The sequence below is a fragment of the Psammomys obesus genome, unplaced genomic scaffold (genome assembly GCF_907164565.1).
Source record: "Psammomys obesus unplaced genomic scaffold, mPsaObe1.curated_primary_1811, whole genome shotgun sequence".
NCBI lineage: Eukaryota > Metazoa > Chordata > Mammalia > Rodentia > Muridae > Psammomys > Psammomys obesus.
In genome coordinates, this window is record NW_026596240.1 from 12,070,432 (window position 1) to 12,085,155 (window position 14,724).

Sequence of the window (14,724 nt, forward strand, 5' to 3'; positions counted from 1 at the left end):
CATCATAAGTCTGTGGATCAAATATTTCCCTGCCATTAGCTGCTTCAACAGTGAGCATGGGAGACAGCTCCTAAAATCTCCACAGTTGCTGATCGCAACCCGGCCACTGACTCAACCGGGAGGAAGGGGAACAGTGGGGAGGAAGGGGAACGGTATAAACGGATCATTTCTGCTCATGAAAGAATACCTTCCAGGCACAGGCAACAGGGCTTAGTGTGAATCTGCCAGATGGGGGAAAATGGTAGCCTAACGTGGAAGTTCATGGCATGTTTAAGTGTGAGCACGTCAGGACACTGGTCTGGCATAAGATGGCACCAATTTATAGCTGCCAAAACCAGGTCGTGTCAAAAGGAGCTATAGCATAGAGCTGAAGCAAATGGTGCCGCGAGCCCCTAGCGAGTTGCACTGTCAAAGACTCTTGTTCCCAAGGTCAGATTGTGTCTTCAAAAGGCTTGAGTGTGAACAGCACCGTAGGGGATGGATGACTATTGGGCCAAGGAGATGACTAGAGCATTACATGATAGCCCAGCCAAGCAGCAGTAAAGGCCAGATAAGGGGTCATCCTCCTGGATAGGACTGCCCCAGTTTAGAAGAGGAATGGTATGTATAATTTATTTAATTTTACTTTATGTGCATTAGTTGGTGTGAGGGTATCAGATCCCATGGAACTTTAGTTACACACAGCTGTCTGCTGTGGGTACTGGGAGATGAACCCGGGTCCTTCTGAAGAGTAGAGCAAACCTAGACAGCTGGTTAAGGGCTGCTCTGGGGTCACAGAGGATTCCCAGTCCTTCCTGGCCACCCAGTGCCAGAAGCAGCAAATGGTCAGGTCACTCGAGAATACACAAGTAGACTTTGACATTCAGTCTCTGAACTGGCCCTGTGACATTCCATGCTCCCCAAGAAAGGGGCCTAACCATGCCCGTTCCACAGCGGTGGTCCCTGCCAGTGGCCTCTGGGGACTGCAGGGACTGTGAGACCCTACCTTTAAAAAGAAAAAAATTCAATACAACAACGATCAAGCGTTTGTTTGACCCAGTGCCCAACATGCATACACCAACGCCACCCACTCTGTGGAGGCTATCAGTACGGTCTTTGCTGAGATTGTCTGCACCTCATAAACTCTTATTAACTTGCTTGTGTGCTCGCTGTTGACTCAGACCTCCTCGGCACAAATGCTGGTCTAATACACAGCAACCAAGATAAGGGGCTGCGGGCAGTTTGCACACAGCCTATCACCAAGCTGGTCTCCCTTTGTCTCGGCCTCACGCTTGCGTTATATGACTCTCTAACTGTCTCATCTACGTAAGCTTTATCTCCCTGAGGACAAGGCTCAGTCTTCAAAGGTAGGACGCAGGAGCTTGGCACTCCACCGCCTCAGAGGTCACTGAACCTTGCTGAGGACTTTCTGGATCAAACTGAGCCAGGCTCCCAAAAGAAGAATGAAGGCATTGTGCTAGGCATGTGGGAGGTGCGTGGCAAATGAAACATGCCGTTGGTGGCGCACTTCAGGGATGGCACTGGCTCGGAGCTGACTGCGTGGAAATCCCTGCCCCACCACCTGCCTGCCAGGCGACTGCTCTCTGTAAACTGAGTTTCCTTTTGAGGGGTTTTCGCACAGGACTATCTGCTATCTGTACACAGTCCAGCTCCTCTCTCAGTGACCACACCCAGCCCAAGGATGCTTTCAGGGATGTGAGTTTCATTCGCATCCCACGACTAGGGGCTTACAGGTATTCTCCCGACTCATCATCCTGTGCGATCCGTACTTAAGCATGCCCACTTACCTAAGGTGCTGTGCAGTATCCCTTCAGGCAAAGGCGCATTTCCAACATGGTGGCATTATAGGCAGCGCTGGGAACGTGGGAACCTCTTCAAGGTATAGAGTTGAAAGTGTCATATATACATACAACACTTGTCACCTGTCTGTCATACAACCTAGACCACCGGCCCAACTTATTTCAAAAGCTTTAGTCGGGCACTTGCTAAGGGCCCCAGAGCCACACACACACACAGAGGCGCGCACACACACACACACACACACACACACACACACACACACACACAGAGGCACACAGGCACACTCACATACCTGGCATCTTTGGCATATTCATGTTTGACTCCTGGCTCAGCCTGTCATTAGTTGTGCGAACTTGGGCAAATTATTTGAACATCCAAGCCTCATATTCTAAGTAGAAGGATAAAAACCTTTCTTAAGGGCTGGTGAGATGGCTTCAAAGTACTGGTACTTGCTGCAAAGCCTGACAAACCAAGTTCCATCCCCAGGACGCACATGGTAGGAGGCAGAAAGAGCAACCACAGCACGCTGACCTCCACACTCACTCAAGTGCACGCGCGCGCGCGTGCACACACACACACATACAATAAATACATACATACACCTCGGAGAATTTTTGCTTATGTAAATAAACCAGGGCTAAGGTGGTGGCTCAGCAATTATAAGCACTTACTGCTCTTACAGAGGAGCCAGGATCCATTCCCAATGCCCACGTGGTGGTTCCCACCCAGCGTGTAACTCTGGTTCCAGTGGACCCAATGCCCTGTTCTGACCTCTCATGGCTCTTAGCATGGACATAGCAACAGGCATGCAAGCAAAACACTCAGATACACAAAATTAAATAAATCTTTAAAAATTAATTAACACATGTAGGTGCTCACTTAGAGAAATACAGGCTATCCTCCAGAAGTCAATACATTCATCAGAATGTCAAACTAAAACATAGGCGCAGGCACGGTTTCCAGTCAGAACGAGACAGAAGAACGGTGAACATGCTGATCTGGTGTGCACAGCAGAACTCCCAAGGGCCTCTCCCCCACTTCAAGGGGCTCTTTGAAGGTCTGGGAACACACACATTCCATGGATGACCCTGAGCAAGGACACATGCTCAGTGCTGGGGCCAGCCAGGTCACAAGGCTTCAGCAAATATTCTTATTTTAGGAACTGTACAAAGCCTCGCTAAACCAGATCCCAGAGACTCTCTATGGTGGTCCTCAAGGGCACGCGGAGGTCCAGGGTCACGCATCAACACACGCTGGCTCGCACAGCCCGAACCCTGCACGGCCTCCATGGAACTCAAATGTACTGGCCCCAGGCCGGCCGCTCAGCCCCACTGCTCCTTGATTCTTCCGCTGGCCTGAGCTCTCTCCCCTGCTCCCCAGAAAAAGAGAATATGCCAGTACTCCCACCTTTTATGGGCCTCACAAGTGCCGATCTAGAACATGATGTCACCGCGACACCACGTCTCCCAGACACCCAACCCGTGCTGATGAACTAACACGGGAACGAATATTCTGTCCACGCCCCCCAGAAACTTCATCCTTTCCACCACATCAACAGAGGAAGAGTCAGCATGCCACGCTCCCATGCAAGGCCTTCTGGGATCTAGTCTTCACCCCTCCATTGTGTGGTTATTTCCTTTACAGTTAGAAGGTTTGCTCCTGGGAGGTGGCTGGTGGGCACAGGGCTCAGGAAGGCAATGGGAAGACCCTCCCCAAGGCTATACCAACAGTAGCAAATGCTGTGGGAGGAGACTGCAGCCACCTGCACGTTGGGCAGGGAGCTGTAAAAACAAAGCTTTCACAAGCGGCCCCCCATGTTCCTGTAAGTGGCCCCAATAAACTCACTGGCTCACAAGACTGGATGGATGTTTGTCTCCCCAAAAAGTCAAATTACACTATCTTTCCAATGTCAATCTCTTGCTTGGTGGAATCATAAGAGAGAGTATCCAAATAGGAGATTAAACAAAGCTCAATCAACAGCTTATTTCAGTCTTAGGGACTGAAGAGATGGCTCAGCAGTCAAGAGCAATGGCTGCTCTTCCAGAGGATTCGATTCCCAGCACATGGCAGCTCACAACCATCTGTAACTCCAGTTCCAGCGGATCTGATGCCCTCTTCTGGCCTCTGCAGGCAGACACCTATGTGGTATACAGAAACACACACAGGCAAAACATATACACATAAAAATAAAACAAATATTTTTTTAAAAGTTTTACTGGAATATATACAATGGCCCTTCACATTTTTTTCCAGTTTACTTAAGTTAGTTTTTCATGGGGCTAATGAAATAATCTAAACACCAGAAATGGCGCTGGGGTACGGGAGAGGGAAGGGGAAGGGGAGTGTGAGCTTAGAGGGTGAGTGCAAGGAGAGGGAGGGCAAGAAGGGGGAAAAGGGGGCGTCAGAACTAAGGTGTCAGGTTATATCGTGAAGGGCCTCTGGGAGAGAAGCCTGCCCCTAGGTGGAGGGCAGGGTATACCAGCCGCGCCTGCAGCAGGGACTTTACCACATCCACCAACCACGGCTGCCATGGCCAACCACCAGCCGTGCTATCTGTGTGGGACTGGGAAACCCAAACTCAATCAAGAAGCCTTGCTCAGCACATGAGCAGAAACAAATGGCTGTCAGCAGTGCCCAGTGAGGACTGACTGACAAAGAGTTTTCACTCTGGCTGTCCAAGCTGTCGGATGTCACCCCATCCCACAGCCTTCCTCGCAACTCCCAGTGTTTGCAGCAGTCTGCGTTGGCCTTTAAAGGTGAAACCAAGGGACCTTGACTAAGACTAGTTCTCTGTGTTCAGTCCAGAGACCCTCCCTGGAGCCCACCCACACAGTACCTGTCCCATCCGGAGTGGACCTCACGAATGTGGGCAGCATTTTCACAGCTGCAGTGGGGTGCGTGGTGGCTCCAAGTCCTTTCTCCATTTCCTTCCGGAACCGCCTAGAAATCTCCAGAAGGGTCTCATCTGAGAGACGCATGTGGTAGAGATACTGGTCAACCTGAAAGGGGAGAATAGGTTAAATGAATTACAATATACACTACACGGTTGCCGTCAGGCATCACTCAGCCCTTCAGGAAACGCAGGCTTGCAACCCAAGCATTCAGGTGGCTGAGGCTGAGGCTGGTGGGTTGCGAGTTTCAGGGCGGCCTGAGCAACACAGCAAAGCTGTCTTTTTTGTTCTCCAGGTGGCAAGTGCACCCCCTGTGGAGGAGCTCTTCCAGCATGGACAAGAGTCTAGCTGAACCCCAGCAGCACAGAAACAAAGCAGCCCAACAAAACCTGCTGGGCCTGGTGAGCTCCCAAATTCCAACACTTGGGAGGCAGAAGACACAGTTCAAAGCCATCCTCCTGACACATAAGGCCAATTTAGGCTTACGGGAGACTGATCAAAACAAAACAAAACAAAAACCCAAGGTTAAGTTCATTCCTAGAGAATAGAGAACTAGAGGAGGACAACTGGGCAAGAGGAGAGCTAATTTTCAATGAAGCTAAATTAGGACACTCAGTAATAGCATCCTGTAGCAGAGACTCACAGCCTCTCCTCTTGCTGCCCAAACTGGCCTGAACCTCACATGGCCAGTCGTGTCAACCCCATCCCTCCCTGCCCCAGGGCCAGCAGCCATCACCTCCTCCCCAGTTTTCACACAATCTTCAGTTCTGTCTTTAACTCTTCCATCACTTTTCCAACCCCCAGACTCTATAGTTCCTCCATTTAAAATCTGTTAGGTGTTTCCTGTCGTGGTGGTTTGAGTAAGAATGGCCCCCATAGGGTCAGACACTGGAATGCTTAGTCACCAGGGAGTGGGGGATTAGGAAGTATAGCCTTGTTGGAGTAGGTGAAGCCTTGTAGGTGGGGGGCCCAGACTCTCCCTCTCTCTCTCCCTTTTCCCTAATTCTACCGCCCAAGCACAGTGCCTGATTATCACCACAATAATGGACTAAACCTCTGAAACAGTAAGCAAGTCCTCAATTAAAGGCTTTCTTTTTAAGAGTTACCTTGGTCGTGGTCTCTTCACAGCAATAGAGCCCTGAGTGACTAAGAAACCATTAAATATCCTAAACCCCACCTAAGCCAGCCTCTGCCCACCTCCTAGCAACTCGGCAGGTCTCTGCTCTTTGTGGCATTCTTTCTCAGGTATCTGTCCAAGCTGTCTTCCCTAAGGACAGCTGAAACTGCACAAGCACCCGTCCCGCCAGCCCTGAAGACAAGTCAGGCCTCCCACGCTAGTTCAAGGACTCAGCTTTTTCTTGCCCCATACCTAATCCACAATTCAGGAGAAAAAAAAAATGCTTTCCAGTTTAAAGCCACCCAACAGGCATTTAACTCTAACTGACTGAACACCATGGCTAGGAGACAGTAGTCATTTACTCTTGTGATGTGGGGCTGCCTAACAGCTGACTTCTGAAGAGAGACTATCAGAGCACATAGTCCAGGAACCCTCCCTCAGAGACAGCTCAAGGAGGCAGCTGATCCTCTTCTGGAGGTTGCCACAAATGTGAAACGTGGCAGAACTAGAGCCCCTGCTTTATTATTTCCAGGGAGAGGAGAGACCCAGAAATCTCTCAAACAACCCCTTTCCACCATTACCACGGAGGCAGACAAAATCCCTCACAGCAGGGCAGAGCCTGCAGGGCCTTGTAGTGGGTCCCTCTGCCACTTCCTAAGTTGCTAAAGAGCAAATTTGTGGTGCACGCCTGTGATCCCAGCACAGGGGCAGAGGCAGGCGGATCTAAGTGAGTTCAAGGCCAGCCTGGTCTACAAAGGGAGTCCATAAGAGCCAAAGCTATGCAGACAAACCCCGTCTGGGGGAGGGGAGAGCAAATTCCCCAGCAATCATTCTGCTTGCCAGGTAAGTGCTTTACTTTGGAGCTGTCCCCAGCCCCAGCTTAGAGGTTTTAATTGCTAATTGTTCTCATTCCCAACTCCAAGAATGAAGTTAAAAGGCCGTCCTTTAAGAGGCCTGTCACCCTTTGCTCAGTAGATCTAATCACCTTTCGGTAGCAGATAAAAATGATAACGGCACCGTGGCCATTAACAGTCAGCAAACATTTCCGGCACCGGCACTAACCCCAACTGACTAGATCCGCCCTCTTCGGTGGAACTTCTAAGCATGTCACGAGTGGCCATTCCTGCCTTGGTGGGCGCCCTGCACTGGTGAACAGCGGCTGGTGGGCACGAGGTGTGTGCCAGAACTCAATCCTCCCACATTTGCCCCCAGACACATCCGCTCTTAGAAAGAGGTCGTCCGACTGTGCCTCTCTCACCCTCCGGTCGCCTGACCTCAGGCCAAAAGCCAGCCAGCCCGCGCCCTCCCCTGCCTCCCTCCACTCTCGGTCTTCAGTCACAGCTCAGCCGGCGTCTGATAACTTCTGCCTGGTCTCCATCCTGCCACTTGAGATAACAGTTCCCAAACTTGGCTGCAAACCAGAATCACATGAGGCGCTTTCAGAAGCTTGTGCATGTGTGTGAAGGAGGGGTAATTGGGTTTTTTTCATGTGTGTGAAGGAGGGATAATTTGGGTTTTTTTCTTACTGGTTTTGTGAATTTTTTATTATTTTGATTTTTTGTTTTGGGAGGATAGAGAACAAATTGGATGGGTAGGAGGTGGGGAGGATCTGGGAGCTGAGGAAGGGGAAAGACAAAACCAAAATATATTATGAGCCAAGCGTGGTGGCACGAACCTCTAATCCCAACACTCAGGGAGGCAGAGGCAGGAAGATCGTTGGGAGTTCGAAGCCAGCCTGGTCTAACACAGTGAGTCCAGGACAGCCAAGGCTACACAGAGAAAGCCTGTCCTGAAAACAACAAACAAGCAAAGGAGCAGGCCACAGGCATTGAAGGTAACTCATTCAGGAAAAGTGCTTCCTTACAAACACAAAGGCCTGAGTTCCACCCCAAGAATCTGTATTTTAAACAGCCAGGGGGCTGGAGATGGCTTGGTGGTTAAGAGTACTGCCTGCTCTTCCAGGGGGCCAGGGTTCAATTCCGAGCATCCCCAAGATAGTTCAGAACTGTCTGTAACTACAGTCCCTCTCCTGGGCTCCTGTGCCCCAGGCATGAGCATTTCACAAACATTCAGACAAAACACCCATTCACATAAGAAGAAAAGAAAAAGCCAGGCACGATGACATTACATCTGGAATCCCACATTGATGGTCGAGACAGAATCCCTGGGCCTCCCTGGCCAGACAGCCTAGCCTAATCAACAAGTCCCAAACCAGGGAGAGACTGTCTCAAAAAAAAACATATAAAATGATTATGATTTTCAAACAACACTCAACAGTGCCCTGTGAGGCCTACAGCCAAGTGCACGTCCGCTTGCATGTGCACACACAAGAAGAGCAGACGTCGGGACATCAGAGCCGGGGCGAGAAAACCCGGGGCTGATTGATCCAGGCTTGTGGGACTCCGTAACATAGGAGAAGTGTGACAGCGCCCCCACAGTCAAGACAGAATTGAGGTGTCAAGTAAAAAGTTCTCCCACTGCCTCTTTTCTGTCCCTTCCTCTTCTAGAATTCTCTCTGCCAACTGGCACCCTTAGGGGGCCACAGACAATTCTCAACCCTACTTAACCACACTCAAGGCTTAACAAGGCAGGACTCACTGCCCCAGATTGTCCCCTTCTCTTTCTGTGTTGGGTTCCTGCCTGGGGGTGGGGGGGTAGGGAATGGAGGAGGGTGCTTCCCTTCACGCCTCTATCTCAACTAGAGGCAAAAGACAGAAGGCTTCCTTGCTGGTGGTGGGGGTCACAGGCACAGGCCTGAGCAAAGCAAGCTAGAGTCCAGGAAGGGAAGGCCTCCAGGCCACCCAGGTCAAGGGTGTGTTGGAGATAGCACTTCTGGCTGACAGCAGTTCAGCAAGGTTGAAGAGATCAGAACTTCCTCCTCATTGGGCAATTTGGGTCAGTTTCATTTCTCCCAAGACACCAGTGTGACATGACTCTTCCTCCAGAGTTGGGGGTGGAGCCAGGACAAGCTCTAAAGAAAGCAAACCCCATTCGAAAGGGAAGCCAGTATCGTTCAACCTTTACAATACTCTAGACCTGCACAAATGAGGGAGGAAGCAGGGAACGGGTACAGTGGCTCACATCTGTAACACCAGCACTAAGGAGGCTGAGCCACAAGCATCACAGGTTCGAAGTCAGCCTTGGCTACACAGCAAGACCATGTCTTATCAAAACAAAACAGAAATCTTGGGCAGGAAGAAACACACAAAGACCACCGGCGCATTTTAAAGCAGCCATGCTCTTGACTGATCCTTCCTTGGCCAAGCAATCTCCTGCAGGTCTTGGTGTCAGGACACTGGCTGCCAGATTGGCCAGACTCTCTGCTGTTGGCCAGTGAAATGAAAATCCTGATTCCAGAAGAGCCCTGTCCTTTTGCCTTGATTGTCAGGAAGGATAAAGCTCTGCACTCAACTCCTTGGTCAAGAAAGCCTTTGACTGAAGCTAACCTGGATCACCAAATCTCTTCAGGAAGCAGAAGGAACATAAATAATACACGAATAACCAAGTGTTCGCCAGTCGTCTCTGAAGGACACACCCTCCTGGCAGAAGGGTGACTTGAGGTGATCAAACAGGAAAAGCAAGTGACTGCACCAGCTTCAACACCATCAGAACAAACCCATGGCAGGAGCCACAAACAGGTGGCTGCCCCTCCCCCAGCCTCCAGTCTGCGGTTACTTCTATTAATATTCAGAACTTTCTCTCCAGAGGTTCTGGAGGAACATTAAGTCAATCCTACCATTAGCTTCAAGTTCAAGGCCTTTCTGGCTTCTTAACACTTAGGTTCTTGTCCTAAAGAAACAACTATGTCAGCTGTCTCGGGCCTCAGCTCCAGCCTGGCTTCCTACAGGACAGTTTGGAAGGCCCTGCAAGTGACCACAGGGAATGTGGGGCAGTACCCCACAGGAGGAGAGCAGGCCACCGGCTACCACCCACGGGGACAGAGATGTGCCTCACAAGATGACCAGTGAAAGAAGCAGGTGCAGTAGGAACAGGCCACCCTGGGCGGCCATTCACACCAATCCAAAAGCAGGTCTATGTTGATATAGGCCATGGCAGTCCCAGTTCAGTGGCGCATGCCTGTAATCCTGACACTCAGGGAGGCAGGGGAATCAGGAGATAGTTCAAGGCCATCCTTGCTTAGGCAAGCCTGGGCTACAGTGAGAAGCTTGCCAAAAAACAAAAACTTTTAAAAATGGGATGGGGGAGGAGGGGGGACAGTGATAGCCTTTTCAGGGTGGGAGAGGGGAACTGGTGCCAGAAAATGGGGTTGGTTCTGGTGATACTGGATGGATGGGGTTATTATTACATGCGTATTTCATTTCTCATGTGCATCATACTTCAGTTTAGAAAGTTAGGAAGAAGCTGGGCATGGTGGCACATGCCTGGCACTCAGATAGGCAGAGGCAGGCAGATCTCTATGGGTTCAAGGCCAGCCTGGTCTACAAAGCGAGCTACACAGGAAAAACCTGTCTCAGGGGAAAAAGAAGTTAGGCAGGCTGGGCCTGGTGGCACAGGCCTGTTGTCCCAGGCACTCATGGGGCCCTGGCTTTCATCCCCAGCAGTACAAAAATAATTTAAAATACACCAGGCTTGTAAGATGGCTTGGTGGTAAAGGAGGTTGCTGCCAAGCATAACTGGAGTATGACCCCAGGGACCCATATGCTGGCTTCCAAACATGCACTACAACACACACACACACACACACACACACACACACACACACACACACACACTAGATAAATACAATGAAAATTTAAAATGTATACTTGATATGCACAGCACTCGGGAGGCTTAGATAGGAAGAGCTCAAGCTTGGGGCCAGCCTGGGCTACACAGAAAGACCCTGTGTAAGGTAGTAGGAGAAACAAAATGGAGGCAGCATGACCACGTCCCTAGTCTACCTACTGTGCAGAGCCAGAGACCCAGGAGATCAGAGGGGTCAAGAGGACAGCTGGGGACGCCCTCCTCTAGACATACACAGCCGCCCACTGACCGTGTGCCAACTCATGCTTGCAGCACTTTCAAAAGAATTCATTTCTTTTTTCATTCTTCCTTTGCCAGCGTTTTATTACCAGCCTTTGACAAGAAAACCAAGGCTTGGGGAAGCTTCCCAGACCACAAGCCTAGTCCCTGGCAAGGCCCACATCAGGTGGTCGGTCCAACCTGGGACACAGGTGTGTCCACTCTGGGGAAACTGGAAAATGCTACCCATGCCCTCATTAATTATATGTAATGCTCTCAGACTCCTCCCAGGAGGGCCAAGGCTGAGCAGAGGACAGCAAAGGTATGCTATGAAGTTGTCCAGGGAAGACCAGGTGTCTCCGAGAACGGAGGGAGCCGTAAGCCAGGGAAGAGGACGCAGGGTAGGCTGCAGCCCCTGCTTTCTAAACCCAATGGGAAATAACAGATGTGCTGCACGCTTTCCTTGAGAAGAGGAGGTTCTGCGCCGGCCCTGCCATCTTGGGGAGACTCCAGCTCTGACGCACGGCCTGCTCATGAGCCCGAGGCAGTGCGGTGAACGTGGAAGAATAGGAAATGCGCAGGCCACTCCTCCAAGCTCCTGTTACCCAGTGGTGAGTCACTAGCCTTCCTGTTTGGCCAGTTCTCGCTCTCGGCCACATGGAATGAGACAGACCAGGCGGCAGCACTTGCCATGGGCCAGGAGGTGGGCACTGGGGATACCCACCCTGGGCCCTCTAGTCTCCAGCCCCCAGGTTAGATACTTCATCCCGGAGGGAGGCAGTGGTGCAGGAGATAGCAGATCCCAGGACACTGGCTTGGTCCATTTACACATTGCTTATTGAGCACCCAAGTGTGCCAGGGCTGGGCACAGAAGACAGCAGGGTAAAGGAGACAGCAGACTCTGCCAGCAAGAGGCTCAGTCCACAGCATGAGGCAGCTATGCCAAGAAATGCTTACAAACCTAAGGTGACAGACAACAGCAGTTTCTCTTGCTATAATAAAATACATGCTTACAACCATTTTGCTTACTTGTTTGCTTACTTGCATTGAGACTGAAGCCCAGGCTAGCCTCAAGCCAAAGGCAATGTCTGTGCCCTGGCCACCTAAGTGCTGGGATTTCAAGTGGGTGTATCTTTCTATCGTACACACATTTGTACACACATATATCCACATACAAATACATGCATGAAAATAGAAAGAAAAAGAAAAAAAGCCAAGAATCAGAAAGAAAGCAAGGGAAGGTACAAAGGGGCTGGAGGGAGAAGAGCAAAGGGGAAAGGGTGTAATTATAGAACTTCAAGGATATATATATATATATATATATATATATATATATATATATATATATATATATAAAGAAATGACTGCACCGCAATGGTGGCGCACACCTTTAATCCCAGGCTGGTCTGCAGAGTGAGTTCCAGAACTACAGCATGTAGCCAGGACTACAAGTGAAACCCTGTCTAGAATAACAAAACAAAATCAAAAAGTAAAGAAAAAGAGTGTTCATATTCAACCCCACTGCCTTTCTTGCCCACCCCACTTCTGCTGGTCTCCCCCCTTTTTAATTTTTTTTTTCAGTTTATTCACTTTGTATCCCAGTTGTAGCCCTCCCTCATCTCCTCCTGGTCTCACCCTCCCTCTTCCTCCCCTGTCTCTCTCCCCTAGTCCACTGATAGGCGAAGTCCTCCTCCCCTATTGTCTGACTGACCCTAGCCTAGCAGGTCCCATCAGGACTGCCTGCATCCTCTTCCTCTGTGGGCTGCCTGCCCCTTCTTGTTCATAAATAGTTCCCCTTACACTTTCATGTCATTTTTAAAAAATCTAGAGTCTGCATACAAGAGAATGTGACATTCATCTTTGAGTCTGACTTATTTCAAGTCACAGGATTACCTCCAGCTCCATCCATTTTCCTCCAAGGACATCACTGCATTCTTAGTGGCAGAATAAGATATCATGTGTTGCCAGGGGTGGTTGCTCACACCTGTAATCCCAGCACTCAGGGAGACAGAGGCAGGCGGATCTCTGTGAGTTCGAGGCCAGCCTGGTCTACAAAGGGAGTCCAGGACAGCCAAGGCTGCGCAGAGAAACCCTGTCTCAAAAAAAAAAAAAAAAAAAAAGTCACGAGTTATCTATATTTTCTTTAGGCACTCTCTATTGATGGTCATCTAGGGTGTCGATAACTTGGCTACTATGAGTAGTTGCTTCAGAGGAATGTGCAGATATTTCCAGGCTGACTAGACATTGGTCCCTCATTCTCATGAGTCCCAGAAGACCACAAGCACCAACTAAGTCTTGAGCATATTTGTGATGCCAGCAGCTCTCAGTACTCAAGATGAGTTAGTATTCAAGAAGGCTTGGCTACGGTTACCAACATGGGGCTATGACAACATCAGGAACACAAAGAGCTGGCTACTCCAGACTGACAGGAGGCCATGCCTGACCCTGCTCTTCAGGTCATTACTCTCACTCTGGGATGCTGACACCATTTCCTCCAGGTTCATCTGCCTGCTAAGCTCAGTTCCCTAAACCACACCTCACCCTCTCTAGACAGCCCCAGGCCGGGAACCACAGTCTGCCTCGCAGCTTCCTGACTCAAAGGAGCATCTACTCTCTCAGGCTTGTCTGTGACCACTGTCCACCTGCCAGATCAAATTCTCTGGATCTGTCTCTCAGCTGCAAGTACAGCCCAGAACTCTCACCCAACCCAAGACCACACCCACCACAGGCAAGACACCCAGACATGCCCACATGCCCAAGACCATCTTGGTTGACACCCGAGGAAATGGCAAGGCTACACACAGTGCTGCTTTTACTCTCAAAGGTGGCCTACTCTGGGGCAATAGGTTTAAAGAGTCCCACAGTGGCAGTCCACAAAGTAAATCAGGACTTTGTTCTAAAGGAACCCACACCCAAGGAAGACACTGACAAAAATGAGACAGTGATGGGGAAGCTGAGTTCCAGTTTCGAGGCTTCTGGGAGTTTGGATATCACCTAGTACACCGCAGCTGCCTTCTTTCCTGTAAAAGGGCTTGGATGACATCATTCCAAAGGTCCCTTTCCAACTGACACCTGACTCATAACCCAATAAAACAGTGAACCATCTCCACTTGTCCCAGGCTTCTCTGTGCTGGAGGGTAAGTGCAAGGGCTCTGGAGGGAGACTGCCTGCCTGGGTTTGACTTCTGCCTTGCCCTTGGGCAAAGTACTGACCTGGTACCTTTAACTGAATGACATAACAGTGTCTCCTCTGCAATACAGCTAGAGGGCGGCCTGAGACATCCCAGTGCAGTGTGTTTGAGATGCCAGCTCCTACCTAGTACAAAAGAAGTTTATCTTTACGATCTTTGGGAAGGCCAGCACGGTGGCTCACACATAATGTCCCAGACATCCATCCGGCAGGCTGGGGCAGGAGGATTGATGCAAGTTTGTTGCCAGCCCTTGTTACATAGAGTTGTTACATAGAGTTCCAGGCTAGCCTGGGCTACAGTGTAAGACCTGGTTCTCAACCCTCCCTCTAATAAAGAGGGGAAAGGAACAGATGAATCTAAAAGGCTGTGTGAAGAGGGCTGAAACAGGAGAGACTTGAGGAGTAAGTAGAGAAGAGAGCCCCTCAACTGGGAAAGAAAATTACGCAGCCTCAAATGCCTTCACTGAACCCCAGTTAAAGTGGCCAGGCGTTTTATCTGTTGTTACCCCTTCCTTTAGCAAGCAATTAATGCTAAAAACACACAAGGGCACAAGGGCTTTTGACAATACAGTCCACCTCCAGGGACACCGGGAGCACCCAGCAGGGACTATGAAGGAAGGGGTGGGTGGACAGGCTGAGGTAAGGCTTCACAAAGGAATGTCCAGAGGGCTACAGACAGAAGCAGTAAGCACTTATAGCCACCCTCAACTGGGATTCTCTGCTCCTCCAACTCCTCACTGAAGAAGACAAGACCTCTTCAAAATG

At 50.1% G+C, this 14,724-nt stretch overlaps 1 protein-coding gene across 2 annotated transcripts in view; it reads right to left on the bottom strand.

The window, feature by feature from the left end:
- Hk2 (hexokinase 2) overlaps positions 1-14,724 on the bottom strand; it is a 53,202-nt gene that overhangs the window by 31,766 nt on the left and 6,712 nt on the right. For both annotated transcript variants that reach the window (XM_055596466.1, XM_055596467.1), the window contains exon 2: positions 4,637-4,799. In XM_055596466.1, the coding sequence (XP_055452441.1) occupies positions 4,637-4,799 (163 nt within the window). The remainder of the gene's footprint in view (positions 1-4,636; positions 4,800-14,724) is intronic.